Raw genomic sequence first — 25805 nt, 5'->3', positions numbered from 1 at the left:
GGGCAGTGTTGGATTTCAGGATTTAGTAACTGAAACCACCTAAAATGAATTTCAAATATATTCAGTCTGGCACCAACTCTAACTTAATTTCAAGAGGTCCAGAAACTTGCTAAGATTCAAATAGGTATTTTCATGCAACTTCTTTTGTGTTTGTTTTCATTCCTTAAAAATCCATGTTTTATGCAATTCAATGCTATGGTTTGGAAGCATCTCAAATGATTGAAGGTTATTTTGGCATTGTTTTATCCTTTATTTATTCCATGAATTTAATAAACACAAAAGGATATGAATATGCAACAAATATTAACATACTAGTAATATACAACGTTTTCTACATACTCTGTGGTTTCCCAGGGCTTGTGTTGCTAACACTGCTTTCAAAAGATGAGTGGAAGTTGTGTATTGTCTCCTGTAAAATTTTTCTCTCTCGTCCCTGTTGAAATTCATAATTTAAAAAAAAGGAACAAAAGCTCAGTTGATATACTTAAATATATTATTACAATAATTAGTGAAAAATCCCCTACATATCTACCTTTAAGACATACTTTATTCCAGCATATCAAGAAAAGGAATGCCAATGCTTCTAGCCTTCACAAAGGCTGCTCAGTTTGAATTACATCCTACCAACTATATATTTTGGTCTGATATATAGTATACTTAACAAACTTTGTTTGAAGTACCAAAATAAACCGGGTTTGTAGAGTGAAATAATAAGTGTTTGGCCTGAAGAGGCTAAATTGTATTGTTAGTTCAGAATAGGGACCACATAGACAAGGTGTAATCATTTGATGTGAAATCTAAAATATTTCAGCAATGCCATGCAATATGACATATAAAAAGGAGTTCCATAAATTTTGAAATTCCAAGCCAAATTAGAATCACCTGTAAATATCTAATATAGGCATCAGCCAAGAGACTAACGTACTGGTTCTATAATGATTATATCCCTCAATGATTCTAACAAGTTAAAATTGCACAATATAATAATGATTACTCTGCTGTAAATAATTATAAACTGTACCTCGCTGGAAAACAAAAATGCATAAAGACAAAATAATAACAACAAAATGCTTCTTTTAGATATTTGGAATTACCTTTCCGGCATTTAACTCTGAAATAACTGCTAGGATTTGCTGTCTAGAACCATCAGTCTTAATTCCCAGTTCCTTCAAATCCCCATCTGTAAGAGTGAGAAAAGCTTCCATATCCACCTGTTGAAACATGAACACATCTCTTTTAAATTATGAAGCAGCCTGTGGACTAAAAGAAAAAGGCACTGCACTCTTCTCCACTACTTTCTCCAAGAAATTTAAATCCCAAACAATTTTGTATATCTCAAATGTAACATATCTTAGAAAATCCTGATTTTAAAGTTAATACAAATTCAGTAGCTGACTTTATGCAAGCAGCTTTCAGCCTAAGTGCCCACCTTCTTGATAACCGTCCTGCTTTAGAAATATTGTTGGAGGTCAATAATATATGTAACATACTTTAAATATTGTAAAGCATTTACCAATGTTACACATTCTCTCCTACTTTTCAATTATTAAATTTGTTTAAGCTTATGCAAGCCAAATGTTTCTATCTTTTGCTTCCAGTAATAGAATTAAAAATTTAAAAAATGCATTAAAACAGTAAAATGCATAATTAATAAAAAATCTAAATGCAACTGGTCTATAAAAATTTATTTCATTAGAATATTGATTTAAAAAACCCAATTATTCTATTTGAGCTTCAAGGCATTAGAACCTGGACATTAGTGGAAACCTTATTTGTCTGTTGGTGTATGACTTAACAGAATAACAGAGTTCAAAGGGATCTTGGATGTCTTCTAGTCCAACACCCTGCTCAAGTAGGAAACCCTATACCCGTGATGGCGAACCTATGGCACGCGTGCCACAGGTGGCACGCAGAGCCATTTGTGCCAGCATGCAAGCTGCAGGCAAACTTACCTCACTGCGCATGTGCAAGCCTCACAGCTGATTTTTGGCTGGTTTGAGGCCTTTTGAGGCCTCCCAAAGGCTTGAGGAAGGCTTCTGCAGACTTCTACAAGCTCTGTAGGCCGAAATCTAGCCCCGTTTCGTCACTTACGGTTTTTTGGGAAAAACAGGAAGTGACGAAACGGGGCTAGATTTTGGCCTACAAAGCTTGTAAAAGTCTGTGAGGCGCAGTGCAGGTAAGGGGGCAGCAGGTTGGGTAGGTGGGGGGGGGGATTGCACGCGCATGCATAGGGACGTGAGGGGGTGCACATTGCCTTCTGGGTGCTGGCACACAAGTGCGAGCATGCAAACACGCGCACAAATTTTGGCACAGGAACCCAAAAAGGTTAGCCACTACTGCCCTATACTATTCTGGCCGCATTTCTTTCATTATTCAATTTCAAATTAATATATAAATACATATAAATAGATATGAATCATTCTTAATGGCATTTGGACTGTTTCGTATTGATTTCTTATTAATATAGTTTGTATGTATTATTGTTATCAACCAAATTTACTTGTTTAGTCATATACATTTTCCAAATATATACTTATCCTTAAACATCTATACTTAAATTTTGGAGGCACTGACCTAGAAAAATGACATATTTCTTTTTTGAGACATTAGTTTTTAGGAATCATTGTTCCTGGAAAAGTCACCTCTGTTGCTATGTAAGAAATGTATGTTATTTTCGAGAAAGATTGAATTAATAGTTTTTGCATTTCTAAAAGAAAAATGATATAAGTTCTGAAATAGATATATAGATACAGACACAAACATAAAAGTACACAGAGAGAAACACACACACACACACACACACACACACACCTCTCCCCAAGATTAAATATTTTATCTTTTCCTCCCTCCCTTCCTCTCCAGAGATTATGCTGGCTACCAAAAGAATTGGCTAGGGCTTCAGGTTATCCACAGGCCTTGAGTTTCTCAGATAGTTTCTACAATGTTACAAATTTAGCTCTATAAAAATAAAATACCTATAGATATGATAGATAGGACTGCCTATTAATACATTTGAAAAAGTAAAGACAGCTGCAAACTAGTCCCACATTTTCTACATAAGATTAACAGAAACCAGATGTTATTTGCAGAATTAAAAGCTTTAACGTTTTGACTAGGATTAAGACAGTCCACAGATACAACATCTTTGTAGATGGGATTCCTGTATTCCACACTGTTTCTGAAAAAACAGATGATAAATTTTGAAATTACATTTTGGTGAAATAAATCAATATTTTTGAAAAAGTAATTCTTGCAGTGCTATTACATACAAGCCAAATTTTCCAAAGTTTCCAGCAGTAAAGAAAAAAAAAGATTTACCTCCTGCTCTTCAAAGATAGGCTGGTACTTTTCAAGGGAGAGTTTTTTCAGGATGCCTGTAAGTTCATCTTTAAATTAAGGGGGAAATTTTAATGTTTTAATTTATGTTCATTGCATTATAAGAATTGCAAAATAATATTGCACAGTTATGCCTGACCCAGTAGGAAAATCAAGTTGGAAATGAAAAGAAGCCTGCTTTCTAACATCCTGGGCAAGATAATTTTTATAATCTGTGTGATACTACTGTAACAGACACAGACCAAAATCAAGATGGTTATAACAAGTCAATGACCCCATCTTTTTCTATTGTTTCTTGTTTTAAACGGCTGCTGTTAGCCACCCAGTTGTGTTGTGTTTCTTAAGATGTGCAGCCAGACAAGTCTTTTAAATAAATAATCATTATAATAGAGTATACATGACATTCACAATGTGAAAATAGTATATGTACGAAGAGTAATGTATCTTGTGCTTCTTACCATCTCCATTTCTGATTGTTACCATTTCATTCCCTTTCCCCCCCACCCCCATTTTTCTATCTAAATATACAATAGTTTTCCATATATGAACAGGAGAACACAAACATTCTCTTCTCTGGGAGATATTTTTTTTCCATTTTACAGTGCCAAGTGGGAGTCATTGTATACTGCCAAGTGGGACTGCCCATCCAAATTTTGCCTGGGTCAACTGCAGGAAACATTGGTGATTTTGAATGGTTTGTGCCTTATCATCCAGAAGCAATACCGATTTTCATGTTTGCCCAATTTCTTCTCCACTTGCTTACCTTCCCCAATTGCCACAATTACCTTCTTATCTTGAACAGTTTTGAGCAGACCACAATATCACCTTTCACCTTCGCTATGTAAATTGCCCAGAAGTCATTGCTCAAAAGTGATGGGAGAAAATATTACTAATTAAGCATAGCATCAGGAGCATGAGTTCAGATGTGCACCTTCTGTCCCAAGAATAATAAGTCACAGTGATGTCCTACCATGTTCAGAATGAACATCCAGTGTTTTCTGCTCAAGAGACTAAAAATATATTGCAGTGACATGGTGTCACCTAACAAAACTCTTTAGTGTTATTGCCTATTATGAATAGCAATAACACTTAGACTTATACACCGCTTCACAGTGCTTTACAGCCCCCTCTAAGCAGTTTACAAAGTCAGTATATTGCTCCCAACCATCTGAGTCCTCATTTTACCGACCTCGGAAGAATGGAAGACTGGTTCAACCTTGAGCTGTTGAGAATCGAACTGCCGAACTGCTGGCAGCCGGCAGTCAGCAGAATTAGTCTGCAGTACTGCATTTTAACCACTGCACCACCCTACTTACCTTCATCGGTTAAAGTCCCACTGCTGGAGCCACCACTGCTTTTCCCTTGTCTGTGAGAAGAAGAAAGTGAAGACCCTGCACTTTGTATCTTGGGGGATGGTAATGGAGATGGTGATGGCGTGAGAGTTGGGGATGTGCTTTTAGATGTAGAAGAATTCTCAGAAGGAGGTTTTTGATTTACATCCAATTTCTGTTTTACCTAGCAAAAATACAGAAACTTTGCTGTTATTAAAATATGTCACTTTTTTTAAAAAAAAAGTTTGAATAAGCACTATTGGGTATTTTTCTCTATGTAAATTATCTCAATGAACATTAAAATGTAGCAATTAGTAATAAGCTATTCTGAGTACTGGAAAATAGAGACCTGCATAGATAGTAGTGTGAGCACTACAAAAATATTTGCTGAAAAACTGGAACCTTCTATATTCTCAGCTTCTTTTAGTGCCGGAAAAGCCCATATCAATTATTTATTTTTAAGAGCTCAAGAAGTCTGCTAGTTTTAAATATTTTGCATTTATAGAACACAAATAGAAAATACAGCTTACCTCACAGCTGATCTATCATTTGAAGTAAAACATGCATAATTAACTGAAAATATGTAACTTGAGGCAACTGTACAACTATTTCCTGGACCTGCTTCTTTCCATTTTTAATTTATTGCTAAATATATGTTTGCTAGAATTTATACAATGTCATTTATGTATTTAAACATTTAGTTATTCTAACAAATATCTGCTTTTCTTTCTCTTTTAATATGTGCTCAAAAATACAGTGTCAGAAATGATATGTATTTTTTTTTAATTCTAAAAGCTCTTTAACATTTGGGGGTGGGGAAGCTGTGAGAAGCCAGGATATGACTCAGCAATGAAGACCCTCATTTTTTAAAAATACTATCTTTCTGGTAGCCATTTATTTAAAAAAGAAACTATAGAAATGCCTCTGTTCATCAAAGAGTAAAAAATACATTTTGATTTTTTCCTAAACGTATAATATTGATGGGAAATGATAAATTATGTTCCACAGCATGAACTATTCCTTTATGCTTAAAATAGAATTATATTTCATGTGTTTTGAAAATAAAAATTTCTCCAATTATAAAAGGCAGCTTTTCAGATATAGGAACCATAGAAATGGGTAAAGGTTTCCCTGTCCAGTCGGTTCCAACTTTAGGGGGCAGTGCTCAGCTCTGTTTCTTAGCCCAGGCAGCTAGCTCTGTCCAAAGACATTTCCATGGTCATGCGGCCAGCATGACTGTACCACGAAGCCCACAAAATGCTAATAATATACTAAAGGACCTTAGTATTTTAAACTAATTGTCTTCTATTGTGAGCATCATGAAGGAAAGAGTACACTACAGAATGGAACAGACTCAGTAAGCCTATATTTGTCACAGGCAGGTGAAAATCTAACACTGAGCAATCTGCAAGGATCAATATAATTTTATAGTTGGCATCAGGCAATGACAATCACGGCGGCTGAATTCCCATATCAAGATCTCATTAAATACAATTGTACTAAAGTATACATTTGTCTACCTCTATTCAATATCAGTGAATGCTTGGGTGGGAAAAGAGAAACAGGCGGGTAGAGAAACAGCACTGGCAAATACAAACATTACTTGGCAAGCATCTGAATAATGTTTATTTTGTTATTATGCCCAAAGCTTATGGCAGGGGGCAGTTTGTAGCCAATATTCAAAAGACTAAACATTATCAAATCTGCTTAGGATAGATATGCAAATAAACTCCTACAGAACATTCTGGAAGGCTATGTCAAACTATTCCATGTTGTTGCCAAGAAAATACATGGCAGTGTCCACAAAAATCACAAGAAGCCAAACTCAATTGGGAAGGAGGTTCATTTATGTATACCCAAAATCATATTATACTTTAACTTGTAACATAAACTTAAGAACCTTCTGTATCTCTTTAGACTACTTACTTCCCTCAAAAGAATTGCTCTTACTGACAAGTAGTTTCAATAGAAAAAATGACAATCCTCCACAAGCAATCTTAGTTTAAAAGGAAGTTATAAAAAACATTGATACAGTTGGGCATTGTTTGCAATTTAATTTTTAGTAACTGAATTATAGCCATCCTGACAAGGAAAACGTATTACTTATATTTATGGGCTGATCAGTGTATAATTTTAGTATGCTTTATACTTGTAGTTTACAAACCATGTAGTTTACATGGTTTACAGTCTACAAACCGTAGTTTACAAACCATGGCAAATGGGTTTAAACAATAACTATGCCAGAAACAAAGAACCATTGTACCGATCACCAAGTCAAATTATTGGGCTATCTGGCTTTCAGTCAACTTTTTAGTTTAAGATTTTAGTGGGCAATAATTAAATATGGTATTCTCCCCAAAATTCATTTTGTTTATTCAATTTATAGACCAAATGATATAAAGTGAAAAGAAAAAGAAAGAATTTACCTCACAAATGATGATGCATGGTTATAAAACCAGACAACAGGAAGATTTAAAATTCTTATCTAGGGACAGAATATTTATGTTGCTGGGTCAAAATTTTACTTCTGATCTTAAAAGCAGCATGGCAATAGAATTTGGCTACTGCTGATCAACCAGCAACCGTTGAATATAGAAACAGTCCTGGAAAATCTATTGATATAGTTCTGAACTCTGCTTTCAACAAAGGACTTTACCTGTGTCATTTATGGCTTCAATATGCACCTGCAGATTAATGTATCTCAGATTAGTGAGTAGTGATTAATGCACTACTGCATTATCATTTTGCACACAGTACTAGAAACAAAGTAGTTGTTCCTATATCAAAAATGTTGGAAGTAATTCTTTAAAATGCTATAATAAATATATTAATAGTCTAACATGCTACACACTCTTTGTATAAACTATAGCATTATTACTGCATTTACTAAGAGCCAGTTCGATGTTGTGGTTAAAGCATCAAGCTTAATCCGAGAGGCTGTGAGTTCTAGTCCCACCTTAGTCACAAAGGCAGATGGGTGAACTTTGGCCAGTCTCTTTCTCAGCTCTAGGAAGGTAAAAGTCACTTTGAAAACTTGCCAAAAAACCTGGAGCAATTAGCCCAGTCAATAACCAGGAAGCAATACTGACTTGAAGGCATCCATTAAAAAAGCATTTATTAAAAAATATATATTTTATTATTACACGGCAGAGTTACAGTTAACCCCCAAAATACATTTTATCTATTGTTTTTCTTTTAAAAAATAGATTTCAATGCATGCTTATTTAGCAGTTTTGAGATAAGAATAATAAACGTAACCTTAAGGATATGTCCATTTCCAATGGTCTGTGTATTTTCCACATCAAGAAGACAAGATGAAATTAAGCCTCCTATAACTGGCTGTTGACTTGGTTTTGGTTCAGATATGCCAGCAGCTTTTTTTCTTTGAGCTGCGATTTGAGATAAAACGCTATCCGTACTACCACCTTAAAATAGATAGGAAGATATTTTAAATTCTAACATAACACACTTTATTCTTCTAATTTAAAAAAAATAATGTTTTAACAAGTAGCATTAAAACAAATTGTTTTTAAAAGGTGCTTTTTTAATTTAAAAGGAACTGTTTTAAAGATGTAACTGAAATGTACTATTTGAGATCGTAATGGCAACTCAATTATATGTATGTATGTAGGAAAAGGATTTTAACTATTGTCTAACAATGTGTCATAAGCCAAGCAGATACTCATTTAATGACCACTCATTAAATGACCATTCAAAGTTACAATGGTTCCAAATGAGGAGACATACGATAGCCCTTGTAGTTGCTGCCATCACAGCATCCCCACAGTCATGATTGCAATTTGGATGCTTTGCACTTGGCTCGCCGTTGCAACAGTCACAGTATCTTGCGGTCACATGATCGCTACTTGTAACCTTCACTGCTAGCTTCTGACAAGCAGAATCAATGGGGAAGCTGAAGGAGGTTGTAAATGATGATCAAATGATGTCACACTTAAAGACCACAGGGGATTCACTTAACAATGGCAACTGTCACTGTCACATTTGCACTCATATATTGGCGCAGTCAAGTGACAAGCCTTAAATCTATTGGAATACAAAGAAATCAATATATTTTACCTGGAAAAACAGAATGTTAACTCTCAGTTTTAAATCAATTTATTAATTCTATATTTGATGTAGTTTTTAAAGGAGCACAGTGGCTCATGAGCTTAGAATGCTTGGCTGATGATCGGCAGCCTTACATTCGAGATCGTTGCTGCCACAGAGCGGGGGTGAGCTCCCGTCACTCACTCCAGCTCCCACTGACCCAGCTCTTTGAAAACAGACAAGTAGATAAATGGGTACCACTTCTGTAGACAACTTCACAGGGACACAAAAGGAGTCCCCAACTGGTCATCCCCCAGGCAACGATGATGCCACTAAGGAAGTAGTATTATGGTAAAATGTATAGACACCTGATTTATTATGCAGATCTCCACCATGCCGGCTAACTCCTCCTACACTGCTGGATCCACCAGAAGAATGAGGCGAATGATTGAAATTACTTGAATTGCTGGGAGTTGGAGGTCTTCTTGCAAAAGTGGATAGTTTAATTGGTCTACTACCTCTGCTTAAGGATGTCTGGAAAAATACAGTTTAAGTAATTTTTTTGCACTAATATTTATAAAATAAATTCATTTTCACACAGATTTAAGCATTCAACAAAACAAAATGAATAAACTGCAGAATAATAAAAACAAGTGGCTTAACATATACATTCATGAAGCTAGTTTTGCGGTAGCATTGAGAGACAAAACAGCATGGTAGTTAAGAATTCTGAATTAAACATTGGACAAAAGCCAAATCATTAAAAAAATTATTTGGGTATTGACGGTGGAATCTTTCTCAAATCTAACTGTAAATGGATCATCAAATGCCAGTGTCTTTGTAATTTTACAGTCTAAATTTCTGCACTTATTTTATTAATCACAAGAATAACTATTTTAAAAGAACCCAAGACTATAGCACAGAATGCTATATGGGAGTTCTTTTATACATGCATATTATTTATATTATCTTTGTTTTCTTTTTCCATTGTTGTGCAACCTCCAGAATTGTATATGGAATAGTTTCCAAACACTTTCAGTAAGTAAATAAATAGTGGAAATATAGTCAAATTTCAAAACACAAATTTCACTTATACAGTGCAATGTATTTAAGGAACCTAGAAATTTGACTATTAAACTTTAAATAAAACTTTAAATAAGTCTCTTACTTTGTCAGCACTATTGTCAATACTTGTAGATCTGTGTGGAAAGCCAAGTCTTGTTTGTTCTTTGTTACCCTCTTTGTTCTGTGTTCTATCAGAATTCCACAACTCAAAACTTGAAGGTGGCAAGAAGGGTGGAATAACAGCTTTCAATTTGTCATTGGGTAGCCGTGTAAATGGAGCCCCACTTCTTAACTGACCGGGGGGAAACAAGGCAATAAAAATTTCAACAGGTAATATCTTTCATTACAACACTAATAATAATACAGTTAATTCCTAAATAGCATTTACATGCATCATTGAATATAAATTAATTATATAAAGTTGAAGCTGAACATTTTTTTTTCAAAAACTAAATGTTTTTTATTCAGATTTAATTGTGATGATCCTGGCTTAAAGATCCTGGCTTAAACATGACACTAGATCAAGCAGGTTTATTTTTGGAGGATGTGATTATGCTGAAAAGGCTTTGTTCAGTATATCAGAAACAATTAAATGTACAGTATTACTCTATAAGGCCAAGTTCTGTATTAGACCTAAGGTTTAGGCCTAAGGTTGCATCAAACCTCTACAATAAGCAGGGGTGGGATTCTACCAGTTCGCACCTATTCGGTAGAACCGGTTGTTAACATTCTAGGCAGTTCAGAGAACCGGTTGTTAGAAGAAATTACTGGCCTAATCCTGTAAAGAAGGCAGGAAGGAAACATTCTGGTGTTGCTTACGGAAACTGCCTCTCCATTAAACCTTATTACCTTCTTGGCAGGACTAGACTTCCTGTCTCCAGAGCTTCTCTGGAGTTTTTTTTTCCTCTCTTCCTGGTACTTTGCTTGGGTGGAATGACCATTCAAAGTTACAATGGCACTGAAAAAACTGTCTTATGGCCATTTTTCACTTACAACTATTGCAGCATCCCCACAGTCACGAGAGGCCAGGCGAGGAGATGTGTGCCTCGATGTGAGTGATGTTGAGTTGGCCACGCCCAGCCAGTCACATTACCACCAAGTCACGCCCACCAACTAAGCCACACCCACAGAACCGGTTTTTAAAAAAATTGAATCCCACCCCTGACAATAAGCAATAACTACCTGTGGAGGTTTCTGCCCACTAATCCACTATTAAAAATCAAATTGAAGAATTTGAGAGAATCAAAGGGGTAAAATAGAAAAAGAAAAAAATTAAATGACATGGTGAATTGAAAACAATTACAGCTCCATACAGGAACATTTTTTCCTTTAATTTATTTTGGTTTCTGCTCCAAGCCTTTGCCTGTTTAGCCACCTTTTCAACTTCATTATAGTTACTAAACAAACAAACAAAAGAAACCCCTTCCTTTTGAATTTCAATTTCTTCACCTTTAAGCCATTCTCAACATTTTTTCTATGAAGTACCGTATATACTCGAGTATAAGTCGACCCGAATATAAGCCGAGGCACCTAATTTTACACAAAAAACTGGGAAAACTTATTGACTCGAGTATAAGCCGAGGTGGGAAATGCAGCAGCTACTGGTAAATTTCAAAAATAAAAATAATTAATTTGGGAAACGATCTCACTATCATGAAAGGTTTAATTGATTCACTAACCCAAAAGAAGACGATGATGATGACAGCGGGAGGCAGGAGTCACTCTCTTCCCTCCCTCGGAGGCCCCTGAGTCAGGAGTCGCCACCGCCGGCGCGGCCCAGTCCCGTCGCCTCGGGAAGGGAAAGGCAAAAAGGAAGAGCCGCGGCAGCGCTTTGCAACAGCAGCAGCGGCACCGGAGGCTCAGGCTCAGCGGCTCCTGGTTTTGCCCCACCCTTCCCAAGGCAACGCGGGACCGGAGCCGCACTGGCGGCAGCAACTCCGACAGCCCCAGCCGGACACCTGAGCGGAGATGTAGGGAGAAGGCAAAAGCGACGGAAGATCCTTCAGGGGAAACTGAGGGGGAGACTCACCCTTGGTCCAGATGAGCCCCTTCCCCGCCCTAAGGAAGCAGAGGCAGCCAGCAAGGGCAGGCAAGCCCCGCTTCACAGACTCCGTCCGTCCTCACTCCCACCCACCCACCCACCCAAAGCCACGAAGTCCCCAATCGCACAGCCCAGAATCGCCCTCCCTCAGGGGGTAGCAACGACGCCCGGTTTTTCCCGAGACAAGAAGCTCCGCCATGCAATGAAAGCGCCTGGCTCTAGGCTCGCGGGCTCAGAAAACAACGCGAGCCGAGGTGGCTTCGACTCCGCTCGGCTTCTCCAACATCCGGCACCGCCCTGTTCTATGTGCCGGGCCCGGCAAGTCCGAGCAGCCAGCGCGTGGAGCAGGACGGCGCCGGAGATCGTTGGCTGCCTCTTTCGCAGCACGGAGGCCTCCCGGCTGGCCAGCTGCTCTCCTCCTTCTCTGCCTGGGAGGCTTCTTGTGCTGCAAAAGAGGCAGCTAATGATCCCTGCCCGCCGGCTTCTCCAACATCCGGCACCGCCCTGTTCTATGTGCCGGGCCCGGCAAGTCCGAGCAGCCAGCGCGTGGAGCAGGACGGCGCCGGAGATCGTTGGCTGCCTCTTTCGCAGCACAGGAGGCCTCCCAAGCTGGCCAGCTGCTCTCCTCCTTCTCTGCCTGTTTGTTCTGTGTGACCGAGGAAGAGGAGACCGGCCGGCTGGTTGGGGAGGCTTTCTGCGCCGAGGAGGCGGCTGCTGGTGTCTGGCTTTGCTCCGCTTCTCCGATGGTCCGGCGCGCCCTGTTCTTTACTTGGGCAGCCGGGCGCCCGCAACGGCGCCCACAGGCAGTTCCGCCCGGCTCCGCTCAGGTGTCCGGCTGGGGCTGTCGGGAGTTGCTGCCGCCAGTGCGGCCCCAGTCCCGTCGCCTCGGGAAGGGAAAGGCAAAAGGTGGGTGGGTGGGTGGGAGTGAGGACGGACAGAGTCTGTGAAGTGGGGCTTGCCTGCCCTTGCTGGCTGCCTCTGCTTCCTTAGGGGCGGGAAGGGGACTCATCTGGACCAAGGGTGAGTCTCCCCTCAGTTTCCCCTGAAGGATCTTCCGTCGCTTTTGCCTTCTCCCTACATCTTCCCTCTGTTAAAATTCCCCCCACACACACACACACTTATTTTCGGGCGGATAGATTTCGTGTCTGAGCATTCTCACATGACGGTGGGTCTTTCCCCCACTAAAAACAGTTAAAAAAGAAAAACAATATATCCTCATGCAAGAACTTTTCTGCTTCCGATTACCCCCATGCTTAAAAGTTGCAAAGGAAACACGGAAGCAGGGAAGCGCCTGCCCAGCTCCGGAGCTCCACACCATTTTTTTTCAGAGGGAATCTGACTCGAGTATAAGCCGAGGGGGATTTTTTCAGCACAAAAAATGGGCTGAAAAACTCGGTTTATACTCGAGTATATACAGTAAGTATTTTTATTAATTGAATGAAAATGTTCAATTCCCAAGTAACTTTTGGTAAATTGAGTTTCCTAATTTTTTTTCAAGGCATTCTACTTTGTTTCATTTTATTTATTTTTTCTTAGTGAAATTTGGACATCATTATTTATTTAGCATTTCATTTAATTTCCTTCGTCATTGGTCTTCCTCTGGCATGTCTAAAATCCTGATCAGGTAGTCTTCTACCTAGGGCTGAAACCTGGGACCGAAATTTTGGTTGCTAAGCAATGTAGTCATTAAGTGAGACATCACATGACTAAACACAATTTTATGATCATTTTTACCAAGTTTGTTCAGCATATTATTAAATAAATATGGCTTCATCAATTGGTGTTCTAACTCTCTTCTAACCAACAGCATCTACAAGATCCTTACCCCTTAGATCCCTGCAACAGATTTAACAGATACAAAGATGTTCTCTCTTTTTCTCAATCTGTAGGCGATGACCCTTTATATTTGGAACTACATTTCTCCAATTTATTTGGTGGAAGTTTAGGAAGTTTAGGATGGATCAGAGTTCAATAATATTATTAATTTAAGCAGTAATTAAAAGCAAAAAATTCTACTAATTCTACTAATTTTAACTGTCATAACTTTTATATGCAACTATTTTGCTTAGTAGTTCATTTTATAATGCCTTTCTGTATAAAATAAATTAGAATACACACACACACTCACACCAATTAGAGACATTATTGTCTCATTATTGGTCTTAGTAATCAGATAACATTGTCCTTCCCATTGATTGCAGTGTTTGGCCTCGTCTCTCTATAAATGCATTATGCTGAGGCCTATATGGTGCAGACTTTTTATGTTGAATACCTGCCATTCTAAGTCTACTCTGGAATTTATTATTTGTAAATTCCGCACCATTATCTGTTATAAGAGTTACTAATTTCTTTTTAGTTTTTCTCTCTGCAAATTTTAACCAATTAAAGAAATTTGTATACGTTTCAGTTTTTCTCTTCATTAGAAAACAGAAACCATACCTAGAATAGTGGTCCATAATGCTTAAAATGTATCTAGCGCCACCTACACTTGGCTTTTTAGGACCTATTATATCGGCAAATACTACCTCTAAAGGCTCTTTGGTAGTAAATCCATCAACTCTATTTGCCGGTATAACTTTGCTTTTGTTTTGATTACAAGCAGAACATTGCAAATACTTATTACAAGGTTTCAAACTTATTCCTTTAGATAGTTGAACAGTTCTCTTAATCATTTTAAAATTTAAATGACCTAACCTTCGGTGTAACAAGTGAATACATTCATCATGAGGTTTCTTATTATCATAAACTGTGTTAGCCAACTTTAAACCATTATCATTTAACACATATAAGTCACCTCTTAAAGATGCAGTAATTTTCCTACCTTCTTTTTCAATTAAACAAGTATCTCCCCTAAAGGTAACTATGTATCCTAATCTAACCTACATTCTAACTGAAAGCAAATTAAATTTAAGTTGAGGTACATATAACATTTTTATGTTCTCATTTATACTAGAACAATGAGCTATACCTTCACCTTTTGCTTTAAGTTTCCATCCGTTTGCCAATGAGATATGCTGTGAACTCATGGACATTTTTACAAATTTTTTGCTATCATTTGTAATACAGTGGGACGCACCACTGTCAACCACCCATAAATTATTTTTTACAACTCCATTACTATACATTGCTAACTCATAATTCTTATTTCTTCTTTGATGGCTTACAGCATTCTGGCTTGCATTCTTGCGCTTTGGCTTCTTACAAAATCTTGATAAATGTCCTCTCCCTCCACAATTAAAACACCTTTTAATTGCGAATGCAGTAGGAGATTCATTATTTTCCTTTTGAGGTTGCTCCCTCCTTAACTGATCTCTTTCAAGCCTTCTTCTGGCCTCTTCAATCAATCTGCCAGTGATATCAGTTAAAGTTAGACTTTCTTTAGGCAATATTTCAAGGGAAGTTACGTAGTCATCAAAACTTTCGTCTAATGAAGATAGAATTATGTAGACCTGGTGTAGTTCAGAGAAAATTAACTCTTTCTCATGAAGTTCTTGAAAAATGCTTTTCATAGTGTTCAAATGACTCAGCATATCACCATTCTTTTGGAGATACGTGCGGAAAAGCTTCCGTGTTAGATTTATGTGAGCACCAACGTTATCTCGGACATAAATCCTCCTCAGTTTTTGCCAACACCCAACAGCAGTTTGCTCTCCGCGTATATGAACAAGCTGCTGATCAGTTAATGATAGTCCTATGATGCAAAGTGCTTGCTCATTTTTCTGTTTAAATTCTTTTATCTTTAGACTATCTTCCTCATCTTCAGGATCCCATTCTTCTACATTTGGTGGGTTTTCAATTATGTTCCACAGACCTTCTCTTCGTAGAAGTAGACTACATTTCATAGACCATGAAACATAGTTTGTTCCATCCATCTTGGATATAAGGGACAAACTTTGTAGACTGACTTGTGCCATGTTTCACTATATGGATATAAAACTATAATTGATAAAACACAGCTGTCTGTTTACTGTAACGTGTAACAACACAACAATCTCACTTTTTACATAAACCTGTTTTTATCCAAGTTAAACTGACTTTGCAGTCTCTCTGGGCCCATAACCAGTGTTAAGCCTGGATTCCCCAACGGGTGTTAAGGAAAACAAACTAAACAGAACGTGCAGCAAAGTCAGATAGGAAGACAGGTAAATGTGTGAGATAAGTTTTCTAGTTAACACGCAGTAATTATACGGATATGCTTGTGCTATCAAAATTATAATTTATTCCATTTAAGAATTATAGCATAGTCATTATAAACAGTCCATTAGTCATATACCAAATTCAGTCAAGTCTTGTCGAGGATACTCTAATTGCAAAGTCCGTGTTGAATAGCCAGTGTCAGTACACATATAATAAATCTGTCCAAAACTTATCTTCTCTCTGTTGAGAAATATCTTCAAAGTAATCCAACACTTCTTCTCCTCCCCATCCAGCAAGAAATGCAGTCTTCAATAAGCCAGCCAGTAAGTGCCAGAGAGTGCCTTGCTGCTTATATAGTACTTTTACAGCTGCACCCTTAATTACATTCCTTTAGCTTAAAGTCACATGCACTTTATCTGACAAACCATGATTCATCATTTTATTATCTTTACCCAAAACAGTTAGGGTAAAACAATGTTATCCCTAACATTGTCTACCTGTTCAACTAGGTTTTCTATAGACCCATGCACACAAAAATTATCCACTTTTATCATTTTACATTCATTTATTCAATGATTGTTTGAAAGACATTGTTTAATCCATTATTATTTGGGAACTGGATTTCTCCAAATACAGGTTGCAGTCATTACAGATTCCAAGCTTCGCAATTATGCCTTTATAGCTCCTCCCATTTAAGCTCCCTATGCTTCAGTAATTATTCAGGAATTTCCTAATGGAACATTTCTATAACAAGGGCATCTAGTTCTCTAGGAAACCATTTTTGATCTAGTCCATGTTAATTTAAGGAACAGCAACATTTTTTCCTCATGATTTGCAGCCATAAGCCAGGTTGCTTCTTAACAGTTTCACACTGCACAATTGGAAGAAATACTTTGAGAAACCATACTAACTGTTCCATTCCAAACAATCTGCAGCCTACAATTGCTTCTTACTCTAATTATAGAAAAATATTATATTTTATATGGCTCTTCAACAAATAATGTAACTGCTATTTCACTGTTGGAATAAATAGATATGAAGAAATCACTAGTTACAATGCTAACATGTTAATCATCATCATTTTAGCCATTGTCTACATATATTAATATCCAATTGAATATTCAAGGAATGGTAACCAATCCCTCCCCTCTCTTTCCTATTCTAATGATTGCAAGTAGAGTTAATCTCCATGATTATATCATGACTGACAGTAATAGGGAACCTCTTGATATACACAATTGCCTCCATGTAAGCTGGCATCTACCACTATTGGTTTTGGAGCTCGGCTACCCATTATATATTTGTAAACATAGATACAGTTCCTCACATATATAAACAGTGTACAGATAGTCCTCATTTAGAGACTACCTCATTTAGCTACTGTTTGCAGTTATGATAGTAATAAAAATAACTTTGTGACCAATCCTTATATTTAAAACAACTATGTATCTGTAAAGCAAAGAAAAGCTGAAGTAAGATCATAAATGTGTTCATAATTTCACTTAGGGAGCACTTAACAACTGAGTTGTTGGTTCCAACTGCAGTCACTAAACAAAGACTCCTGCAACTAGGTATAGAAAAGCATGGAGACAGTCTTGAAGAAGGAACACAAGGGTAATTACTAAAGATTAGCTTAGATCTGATAGAGACGAAAGGGTGAGAAAGAAGTTGAAAACTGTCCTACCCAGAATCTCTTGACTGTAAAATGGGGACAGAGAAACTCCATGGGCTTTCAAAGTTATGTTATTATGCTCTACACCAATAGAGTTCCAAGTATCAATTCTGTCACCTGGATCACCTTGTTTCCTCATGTGGCAAAGGACTGACACTGAGGGGAGGGGATGTTCATCGTTCCTCATAAGTTAAACTGAAGACACAAAGGGAATGCTTGAACAGGGCTAGTGGTTCTTTTTTGCACAAAGTTACTGGTCAATCTGCCAACATTTGATACTTATGTTATGGTAGCTGTATAAGCTGACTTACCACCGTGGTCAGAAAATCATCATCTTTTCCAGCCTTGGCAGTGTGGATAACTGAAGGGAAAACATATCCATACTAATGTTAATTGTGCCATTGTAAACCTTAATCTTTGTTCAAAAAAAAAGTGGCATATATTACATGCCACCACAATTTCTCCTAGTAATATAATGACTCAATTCATTTAGAATACAATTCACTGTATTCTATTAATTCCTGTATTTATTTATATATCAAAAAGATAGTTTAAAAATATCTTCTACAGCCCTAAAGATAGTTTTCTTTTCATCTCTATTGCTTTTAAAAGTACATCGTTACTATAAATGTGCCCTGATCTGATATGGGATTTTCAACATCCTCCAAACAAGGAACTAATAGGATCCATGCTTATGTAGCATTATATACTATTAAGCCACTCACACACCCTTCAATCTTTATTTCTAAATTATTATACTTGTACTCTAAATTCAAGAAAAGTTAGGATAAGGTTATCATATCTAGATTACAAAAATCTATTAGGGCAGCAATTATGACCGCATGGAAGCAAATAATTAGAATTTTCTGGCAATGTTTCCATTGTTTATGCTGGTTACATTGTTATGAAAATATTTACTATTCAATACCTTAATGATTCCCAACTTTTAAACAGGTTTTCATGTAAACATTGGGATTACATCAGTGGTGGTATTCTACCGGTTCAGCCCGGTTCTGGTGTACCGGTAGTGCCAAAAATCAGTGGAGACCGAACCGCTTCTCTCTGAGGAGCTGCTGTTGGACCCACCTGCCCGCCCGGGCTCCCACACTGACCTTTATTCCCTGCTTTTGAAGCACAGCTGCTTTGCGCGACACAGCAGATTGCCATGCGTCAGCTGCTGAAGCGACAGGGAGAATGCAAGATTGCAGGTGGTGAATTGGAAAGCCTCTGCGCCTGCCCACCAAGCCTCGCCCACCGAACCAGTGGTAAACTATTTTGAAACGCACCACTGTGTTATATAAACATTTGAAAGGGGCATCTCAAGGGTCAAGGTAATACAAGTGAACCACCCATTGTAGAAGCTTTAAAGCAGCATGTTCTCTGGAAAGACTGCCCAACTGAAAATTGTTCCTAATATTTTTGTACATGCACCTATGTGCACAGAAAACATTTCCATGACCAATTAGTTGTAGTGGCTGTATATGTGTCTTTACATTAAAAAAGTTTGGACAATCTTTGAAATAACTGTGCAAACTTTGCAGAATCTTCAGCTGCTGTAATGCTTTGAGAAGGGGTATATGCTAAAATACTTTGTGGAGAACCCATTCAATTTTTTTGCATAGTTGATTAAGTAAATCAAAATATGTTAAGAAGAATTTCCAAATCTCACATTAATTTAAACTTGAAATGTTTGATTATGGACATGGACACACACAGATATACACATACACAAAATGGTTGTAATAGTTAACATTTATTACCATTAGATTTGCTTTTTGTTGCCCAAGCTGTAGTGGCATCATGATTTACAGTATTATCATTTTGTAACGCAGCCTTCATTGTGCAGTCAAATGTGGATTTTGATTCTTCTGGAAAAGGTATAGATTGATTCATCGAAAATCCATGATTTAAGGTTTGGGTCATCTTCAATTTGCGAAATCTGTTGGACATTCTGTTCCACCATGACTAGAAAAGAAAATATAACTGTGTTGTTTTCTTCAGACATATAATGATATGGGTGAGAATTAGGACACTGATTTGAAATAAATTAATAATTAAGTTTAAGAAATCCACAGAAACTTGGAAAACATTCCTGTTCTTCCTTTAATCTCTTCCTTTGGCTAATGTTCATGTGAATGAAAAGGCCTTAGCTAAGAGCCAGTGGCAATGAAATAAACAGTGACATAGAAAAAGAAGGAAGTATTATTGGGGAAAACTCTGAAATTGTCCCCAAACTGACAGAATAGAAAGCAGCTGAAGCCTGCTCTCAGATTTCTGTTCTGAAAAGATAAATATATTATTTCTATACCTTCAATCCTCCCTTGTCATCTGGCAACAATGGAATACCTATGGACTGTTTATTTCTGGAAAAGGGCGCAGTTACTTTGCTGTTCTGCTTATTCTTTTCTTGCATGCAGGCAGAGGCCAACAACCGCACAAGTTCCGCATCTGCAAAATTCACAGTTTGGTAAAGCGTTTCTACTCTAACTACGTATAGCAAGACTATGATATACAAAATAAGCACACAGAAGTACCTGGGTCATTCAGCAGCATTATCAGGTCAAAGGCTGTATATCCGTTTTTAGCACGCAGGTTGACATCAGCTCCTTGATTTAATAAATACTTAACAACTTCTTTATTTCTTTAAATAAAACAGAATATAAACTACATACATATATTAAAGGCAGATTATATTAGAAGATGTTACTAGAAAGAGATGAATTCTTCCTATCTCTAATCTATCTTAAACCATCGTTGACTTCTGTTCGTTATATAGGTAGTCCTCAACTTACAACCATTCATTTGGGGCCGTTTGAAGTTACAATGGCATTGAAAAAAGTGACTTATGACTGTTTTTCATACTTACAACTGTTGCAGCATCCCCATGGTCATGTGATCAAAATCTGGCTGCTTGGTTCATATTTATGAGGGTTGCAGTGTCCCAGGGTCATGTGAACCCACTTTTGCAACCTCCTGACAAGCAAAGTCAATGGGGAAGCCAGATTCACTTAATAATTGTATTACTAACTTAACAACTGCAGTCATTCACTTAACAACTATGGCAAGAAAGGTCATACATTCACTTAGCAACTATCTTGCTTAGCAATGGAAAATTTGGCTCAATTATGCTTGTAAGCTGAGGTCTATCTGTACCTGGTTCTTGTACTAAAATTCTCTGTAGGAGTAAAAAGTTCCAGCCACTTAGTGCCACATCTGCATTTCAATATTTCTATAGCTTACTTAACATATTGCTTGTCCAAACTTATGTTTATAACTTACAGTAGCCCTCACCTATAGAAATAATTAGAATTTTCTGATTATAAATTATTTACAGTCAACCGCCATCAAATGATTTCTACTTACTAGAAATAATACTCTAACTGCTATTTACAAGATCACAGCTGCATCAACAAAAGTTCTAAATTGCATTCTTGCATTTTTATACAATGCATTTTTACTTGGCCTAAACAGCTTCGTAGCTGATGACTATGCTCACCTGACACATATATCCTAGATTAACTGAAGCATGCTTTCCTCATTTAAGTCAATTCTGAAGCTTCACATAACCCCAAACACTAATTAGACTATAAATACAGCTAATTAGACTAAAAGTAGCTGTTTGATTTGTGATTGTGTCATACAAGTTCAAGCCTCAGCAATTATGTTAGTGTATTTGAAATATACAATAAGCACCACCACAACAGGAAAAAATTCCTTGTATGTTTTGTCTGATAAATACAATTTTATCAGAAAAGGGGTAGAAAAACATTCCCTAAATAAAGGTATCAGATAGACTTGCCCATAGATTGAAACATAAATAACAACGTTGCCTACAAATTCTTCCATGGAGAAAGGAAGAACATATAGTACTACATACATATGACATTAGCTACAGAATAACTTAACTTACATGTCACTAAATCACAATTTAATGATAGAATGTCGAATAAGCCATCATCATGACTTAGTACAATGTATGGACCAAACTAACCCTAAATGTTTATGTAAAAGGGTTGCCATCATAAAGAAATGATAATTTCATCCCATGACATTGGTGGAGGACAATCAAGAGGCAATAGTAATTTTAAGAAAAAAAAGAAAACCTCTCCCAAATCACACTAGCAAAATAAATGTATTTACCCATGATACGTGGCTTGCATTAATGCTGTCCAGCCATGGACTTTATCTTGTTTGTCAATGTCTACATTTCTTGAAACAAGTAACTGTATAAGGGGCATCTGTCCAGTAACAGCTGCAATCATCAGGGGAGAAGCACCATCATCATTAATGACATTGGATTGTGCCGGATCATCATCAATAATTTCTTTCACCAGCTGAAAATTTCCTATAGAGAAAATAACACCAACTTGAAATGTTCAAAAGGAAATATAATGTTAGTTCTAGTTCTTTTATTAGCTATTAATTGATTTTATATATCTATATCTATATTAATCTTTACATAGGCGGGTCCCATACAATTTGAGAACTTACTGTTTAAACAGAAGAGAGCTTGTAAACTTAATCTCAGGAACCATGCACTCAAATAGTAACCATCTTTGGCAGCACCTATGTCTGTGAACACTTTTTCCTGAATGAAACAACTGAAATCTCCAACCAGATCCAGACTAATTGATGAACAGTTGCATCACTTGTTACGACTGGCAGTGACAAATATGGAGCCGGACATTGACTTTTTCATCAGCCAAAAGGAAGCCCACATTTCCCATTGAATTAGTAGTATATTATGGTGGTTAAAATTGTTTTTCATTTTAAATATTGTATTATTTCATGGTTTTTTGCACTACAAGTAAAGATATGTGCAGTGTCCATAGAAATTTGTTAATGTTTCTTTCAAACTATAGTCTGGCCCCCAACAGTCTGAAGGACAGTTATCCCTCCTTAATGCACCATTGGAGGTGAGGGGGGCGTTGTGTTGATTCTCGCCTTCTTCCTTCGGCTTCCAATGTCTCTCAATACCCATCTTGGGGTTTTTAGTTGCAGTCTTAATTAGTGCAGTTCTCAGTCTGGTTTATTGTGTGGTCATCTGAAACATATTATCAGGAGTTATTTTGACGGAAATCCTGTTTGTTTTACTCTTTTTTTAATAGCCTGAAGCTGCTGTTGTAATGAAGTTAGGTAAGTGGCAAGAAAGTTTGTGCTCTTTTTCCCTTTGGAGGGGTCTTATTAAGTATATAGATTCCTTGGGTTGAGCAAATACAGCAAGGACAAAGGCAAAATGGACTGCTAAATTGGCCATTCCCACCCAGTCACATGACCACCTAGCCATGCCCACCCAGTCACATGACCCCCAGCTGGTCTTCCTCCCAACAGTTTGAGGGACCATGAATCGGCCCCCTGTTTAAAAAGTTTGAGGACCCCTGTTGTAAAGAATCAACCTGAATTTTGATAAGGACTGAGTGCTGGCAGTATGGACTACTCTGAACCTAAGGTCCACTTGTTAGCATTGATAGCTCTGTTCAGATCCTATAGGCAGGCAGAGCAGCCTAGGAAAGAGGGAGGAAGTTACAGGGATCTAAAAAAAGAGTAAAAGACAAAGACAGATGGATTTAACAGAAAAAAATGAATAGTTCATATGAATGAGGAAAAATCAGAAGACTAGAAGACAAAGAAGGGAAATAAACTAATAGAACTGAAGGACAGAAAGAATTATACATAACAATGAGCTACCAAAACTCTTTAATCAAAGTTCATATAAAGATTCAAAGTATTTGGTTGCAAACTGCTATTATACTTCTAAAGCAACTGCAGAGCCAGATCATAGATTAAAAACCACATGTATTAAAATTATAAATCTCTTACCCATTTTTAAGGCATGGAAGATATCAGGTTGTTTTTTCTGCTTATCTAGTGAAAGAGGAAACAGATATATGTATATCATATAGGTGTTACGTATGGTAACACTACAGAAAATTTCTCAATTCTGAAAAGCAAAAGCAACAAACATTGAATAATATAATTGAATAGTATAATATGAAGATGCTTATTCCTGAGGACTGTTAAGATACTAGAATCCCTTTCTTTCCCACTTTGGCTTCTTAAGATGGCAGTTGTTGGCACTGAAAGGAATATACTGTAGTGTTCTTTCTTTAAACAGAAAGAATACTGAGTATCTCTTAGAATGCATTAAAAATCTTTAGCAACTGAAAAAATCAGGGATTCTTAAAACAACTGTGTGAAGTAATATTAAATTCATTTAGAAATCATATTTATCAGGTTATCTGACTCCAAATTCTTTGGTAAACAAAAAACAAAAATCAAGTATGAAAAGAATTCATCAAGAAAATCAAAATGGTTCACCTAAAAAATACGCAGCCTCAAATACACAGGTAGTATAATCTCTGCTGGGCCCTTCTGACCTCTATTCATCCTAGTCCATGGCCTGGAGGAACAACTAAATCTTCAAGACTCTCTTGAAGGAGATGAAATAGGTTATTACCCCCTTACCCATTAGATGTTTAGAACACAGGAAGACAAGGCAAACTATTGATTTATTATTTATTATAACTGGCAGTTCATAATTTCAATCTTCTCTAGCCTAACTGAAATACAAAGGATTGGATCTCCGATTTTTGTGTATGTTCTGTAATAGAATAACATCCCTCCTTTTCTCAATTTTCATTTATTGTTGTCATCAAAGTCTTAGCATTTTAAAGTGAGTAATATTATCTCTGGTCTAGTACTGGTAAGGGAGACTATTAAAAAAGATATGATGTTAGACTAGTTTGGATATACAGAAACCCAGGGCTAGATGAACCAGAGAGAATCCATGTTTGAATAGTAAGTCTCTTTACAGGTGTCCCAGGAATAACCTTTGCTAGTAATAATAATGGATATTAAACAACTACATTATGAATATTCAGCTTTAATGCAATACATAGAACACATGGTAGATCACAGGGTAGATCAAATGGATTAACAGCATGGCAGGGTGGATTGAAACTATAATATGTAAAACCAGAAAAAGATCTCAGTATGATTGATAGTACTAAAAATCAGATATGAATATCAATAATCAAAAACTGCCCAAGAACTGCCCATTATAATTTTCTAGAAGTGTAGCAATATTCCATAACAAGATTGACGAATGCTAGCTATTCAGAATCCAATATTTTTCTATTTTAAAACAGGAGACAAAGGAGAGCTCTCTGTGTATGAATATACCTGTGTATACCCTACAGGTATGAGCGAGTTGTGTGTGTGTCCTACTTCGCTTGCTGCTTTTTTGCATGTAACTTTTCTCACAATCTTCTTTGTAGAATTAAGGCACTACAAGCCGGTTTATGGCAACAATCTGATTGCTAATTTAAATAGTTTCTCTGCTTACATTAGTCTGAAACTCATGTTATGTACCTCAAATTAATTGCGCTGTAATTGAGAAATGTAGTAAAGGGACAGTTGTAAATCAATTGTATGGGATTTAAACTGTCCTGAGTTTCAATAAATCCACGCAGTCCTCCTAAACTGTTGCTTTCTGTGGTAGTTCTCATTGGGACTAAGATCCTGAGAGTGGGAGGCAAAGTACTTTATGATTACCACCTCCAAAGAACCTATGCTTTATAGTAGACTGAGCAATTAGAAAAAAAATTCCTAGGCAAATTATTCTTATATCAAAGTCAAGCAAAACATTTAAGTTTAGAAGTAATTTATATCCAGTTATATAATGCATAACCATTTTCAGTTGTGATGCCTGATGATCAAATATTGTTAAAGATGTATTTTTCTGAAGAGTAGATTGTGAAGGTCATATAATGTTTTCTAATTCAAAGGTAAGCAAGCAAATTATTTGTGAGCTGAAATGATGCATTTTTTGAGAGATTAAGCCTGCTGAGGGCTGAAGAAGGAAGTGGGTATAGCCATGGGATACAGAAGGGCTGGTCAAGATTTCTTTTTTCCCAGATTTGTGGGGGAGGTAATAGAGGTGCTTCTCCATTATTATTACTTTTTAAAGAACATGTTAAATTTCTGTTAAGGCTTACATTACAGATTTTATTGTGTTTCTAACCTTAAAAGGCAGAAACTGCTAATTTTTAGTAATTGTAATTTAGCTGGAAACTGCAAAAAACAGAATTTGTGACTGTATATATTGTGATGTTAGGACCTTCTAACCTGTTTAGCTGATTTCACATTATACAAAAGTATTGTCAAGTAAATAGGA

General features: G+C 36.9%; 1 protein-coding gene across 2 annotated transcripts in view; it reads right to left on the bottom strand.

Annotated features, from left to right (window-relative positions):
• ANKS6 (ankyrin repeat and sterile alpha motif domain containing 6) overlaps positions 1 to 25805 on the bottom strand; it is a 31430-nt gene that overhangs the window by 1302 nt on the left and 4323 nt on the right. The window contains exons 3-15 of one of the 2 annotated variants that reach the window (XM_026673414.2): positions 23450 to 23494; positions 21770 to 21974; positions 20164 to 20270; positions 19938 to 20077; positions 19390 to 19594; positions 17941 to 17990; positions 9883 to 10071; positions 9083 to 9248; positions 7926 to 8092; positions 4653 to 4851; positions 3319 to 3386; positions 1095 to 1211; positions 340 to 433 (exon numbers count right to left, since the gene is read on the bottom strand). In XM_026673414.2, coding sequence (XP_026529199.1) covers positions 340 to 433; positions 1095 to 1211; positions 3319 to 3386; positions 4653 to 4851; positions 7926 to 8092; positions 9083 to 9248; positions 9883 to 10071; positions 17941 to 17990; positions 19390 to 19594; positions 19938 to 20077; positions 20164 to 20270; positions 21770 to 21974; positions 23450 to 23494 — 1752 coding nt within the window. The remainder of the gene's footprint in view (positions 1 to 339; positions 434 to 1094; positions 1212 to 3318; positions 3387 to 4652; positions 4852 to 7925; positions 8093 to 9082; positions 9249 to 9882; positions 10072 to 17940; positions 17991 to 19389; positions 19595 to 19937; positions 20078 to 20163; positions 20271 to 21769; positions 21975 to 23449; positions 23495 to 25805) is intronic. The other variant, XM_026673415.2, reaches the window with a different exon arrangement.

The sequence above is a fragment of the Notechis scutatus genome, chromosome 3 (genome assembly GCF_049901735.1).
Source record: "Notechis scutatus isolate UNSWTSFEM ecotype Mainland chromosome 3, rNotScu1.2, whole genome shotgun sequence".
NCBI lineage: Eukaryota > Metazoa > Chordata > Lepidosauria > Squamata > Elapidae > Notechis > Notechis scutatus.
Note: the sequence above shows the minus strand (reverse complement) of the source record. Positions and strands in the feature narration are given on the sequence as shown.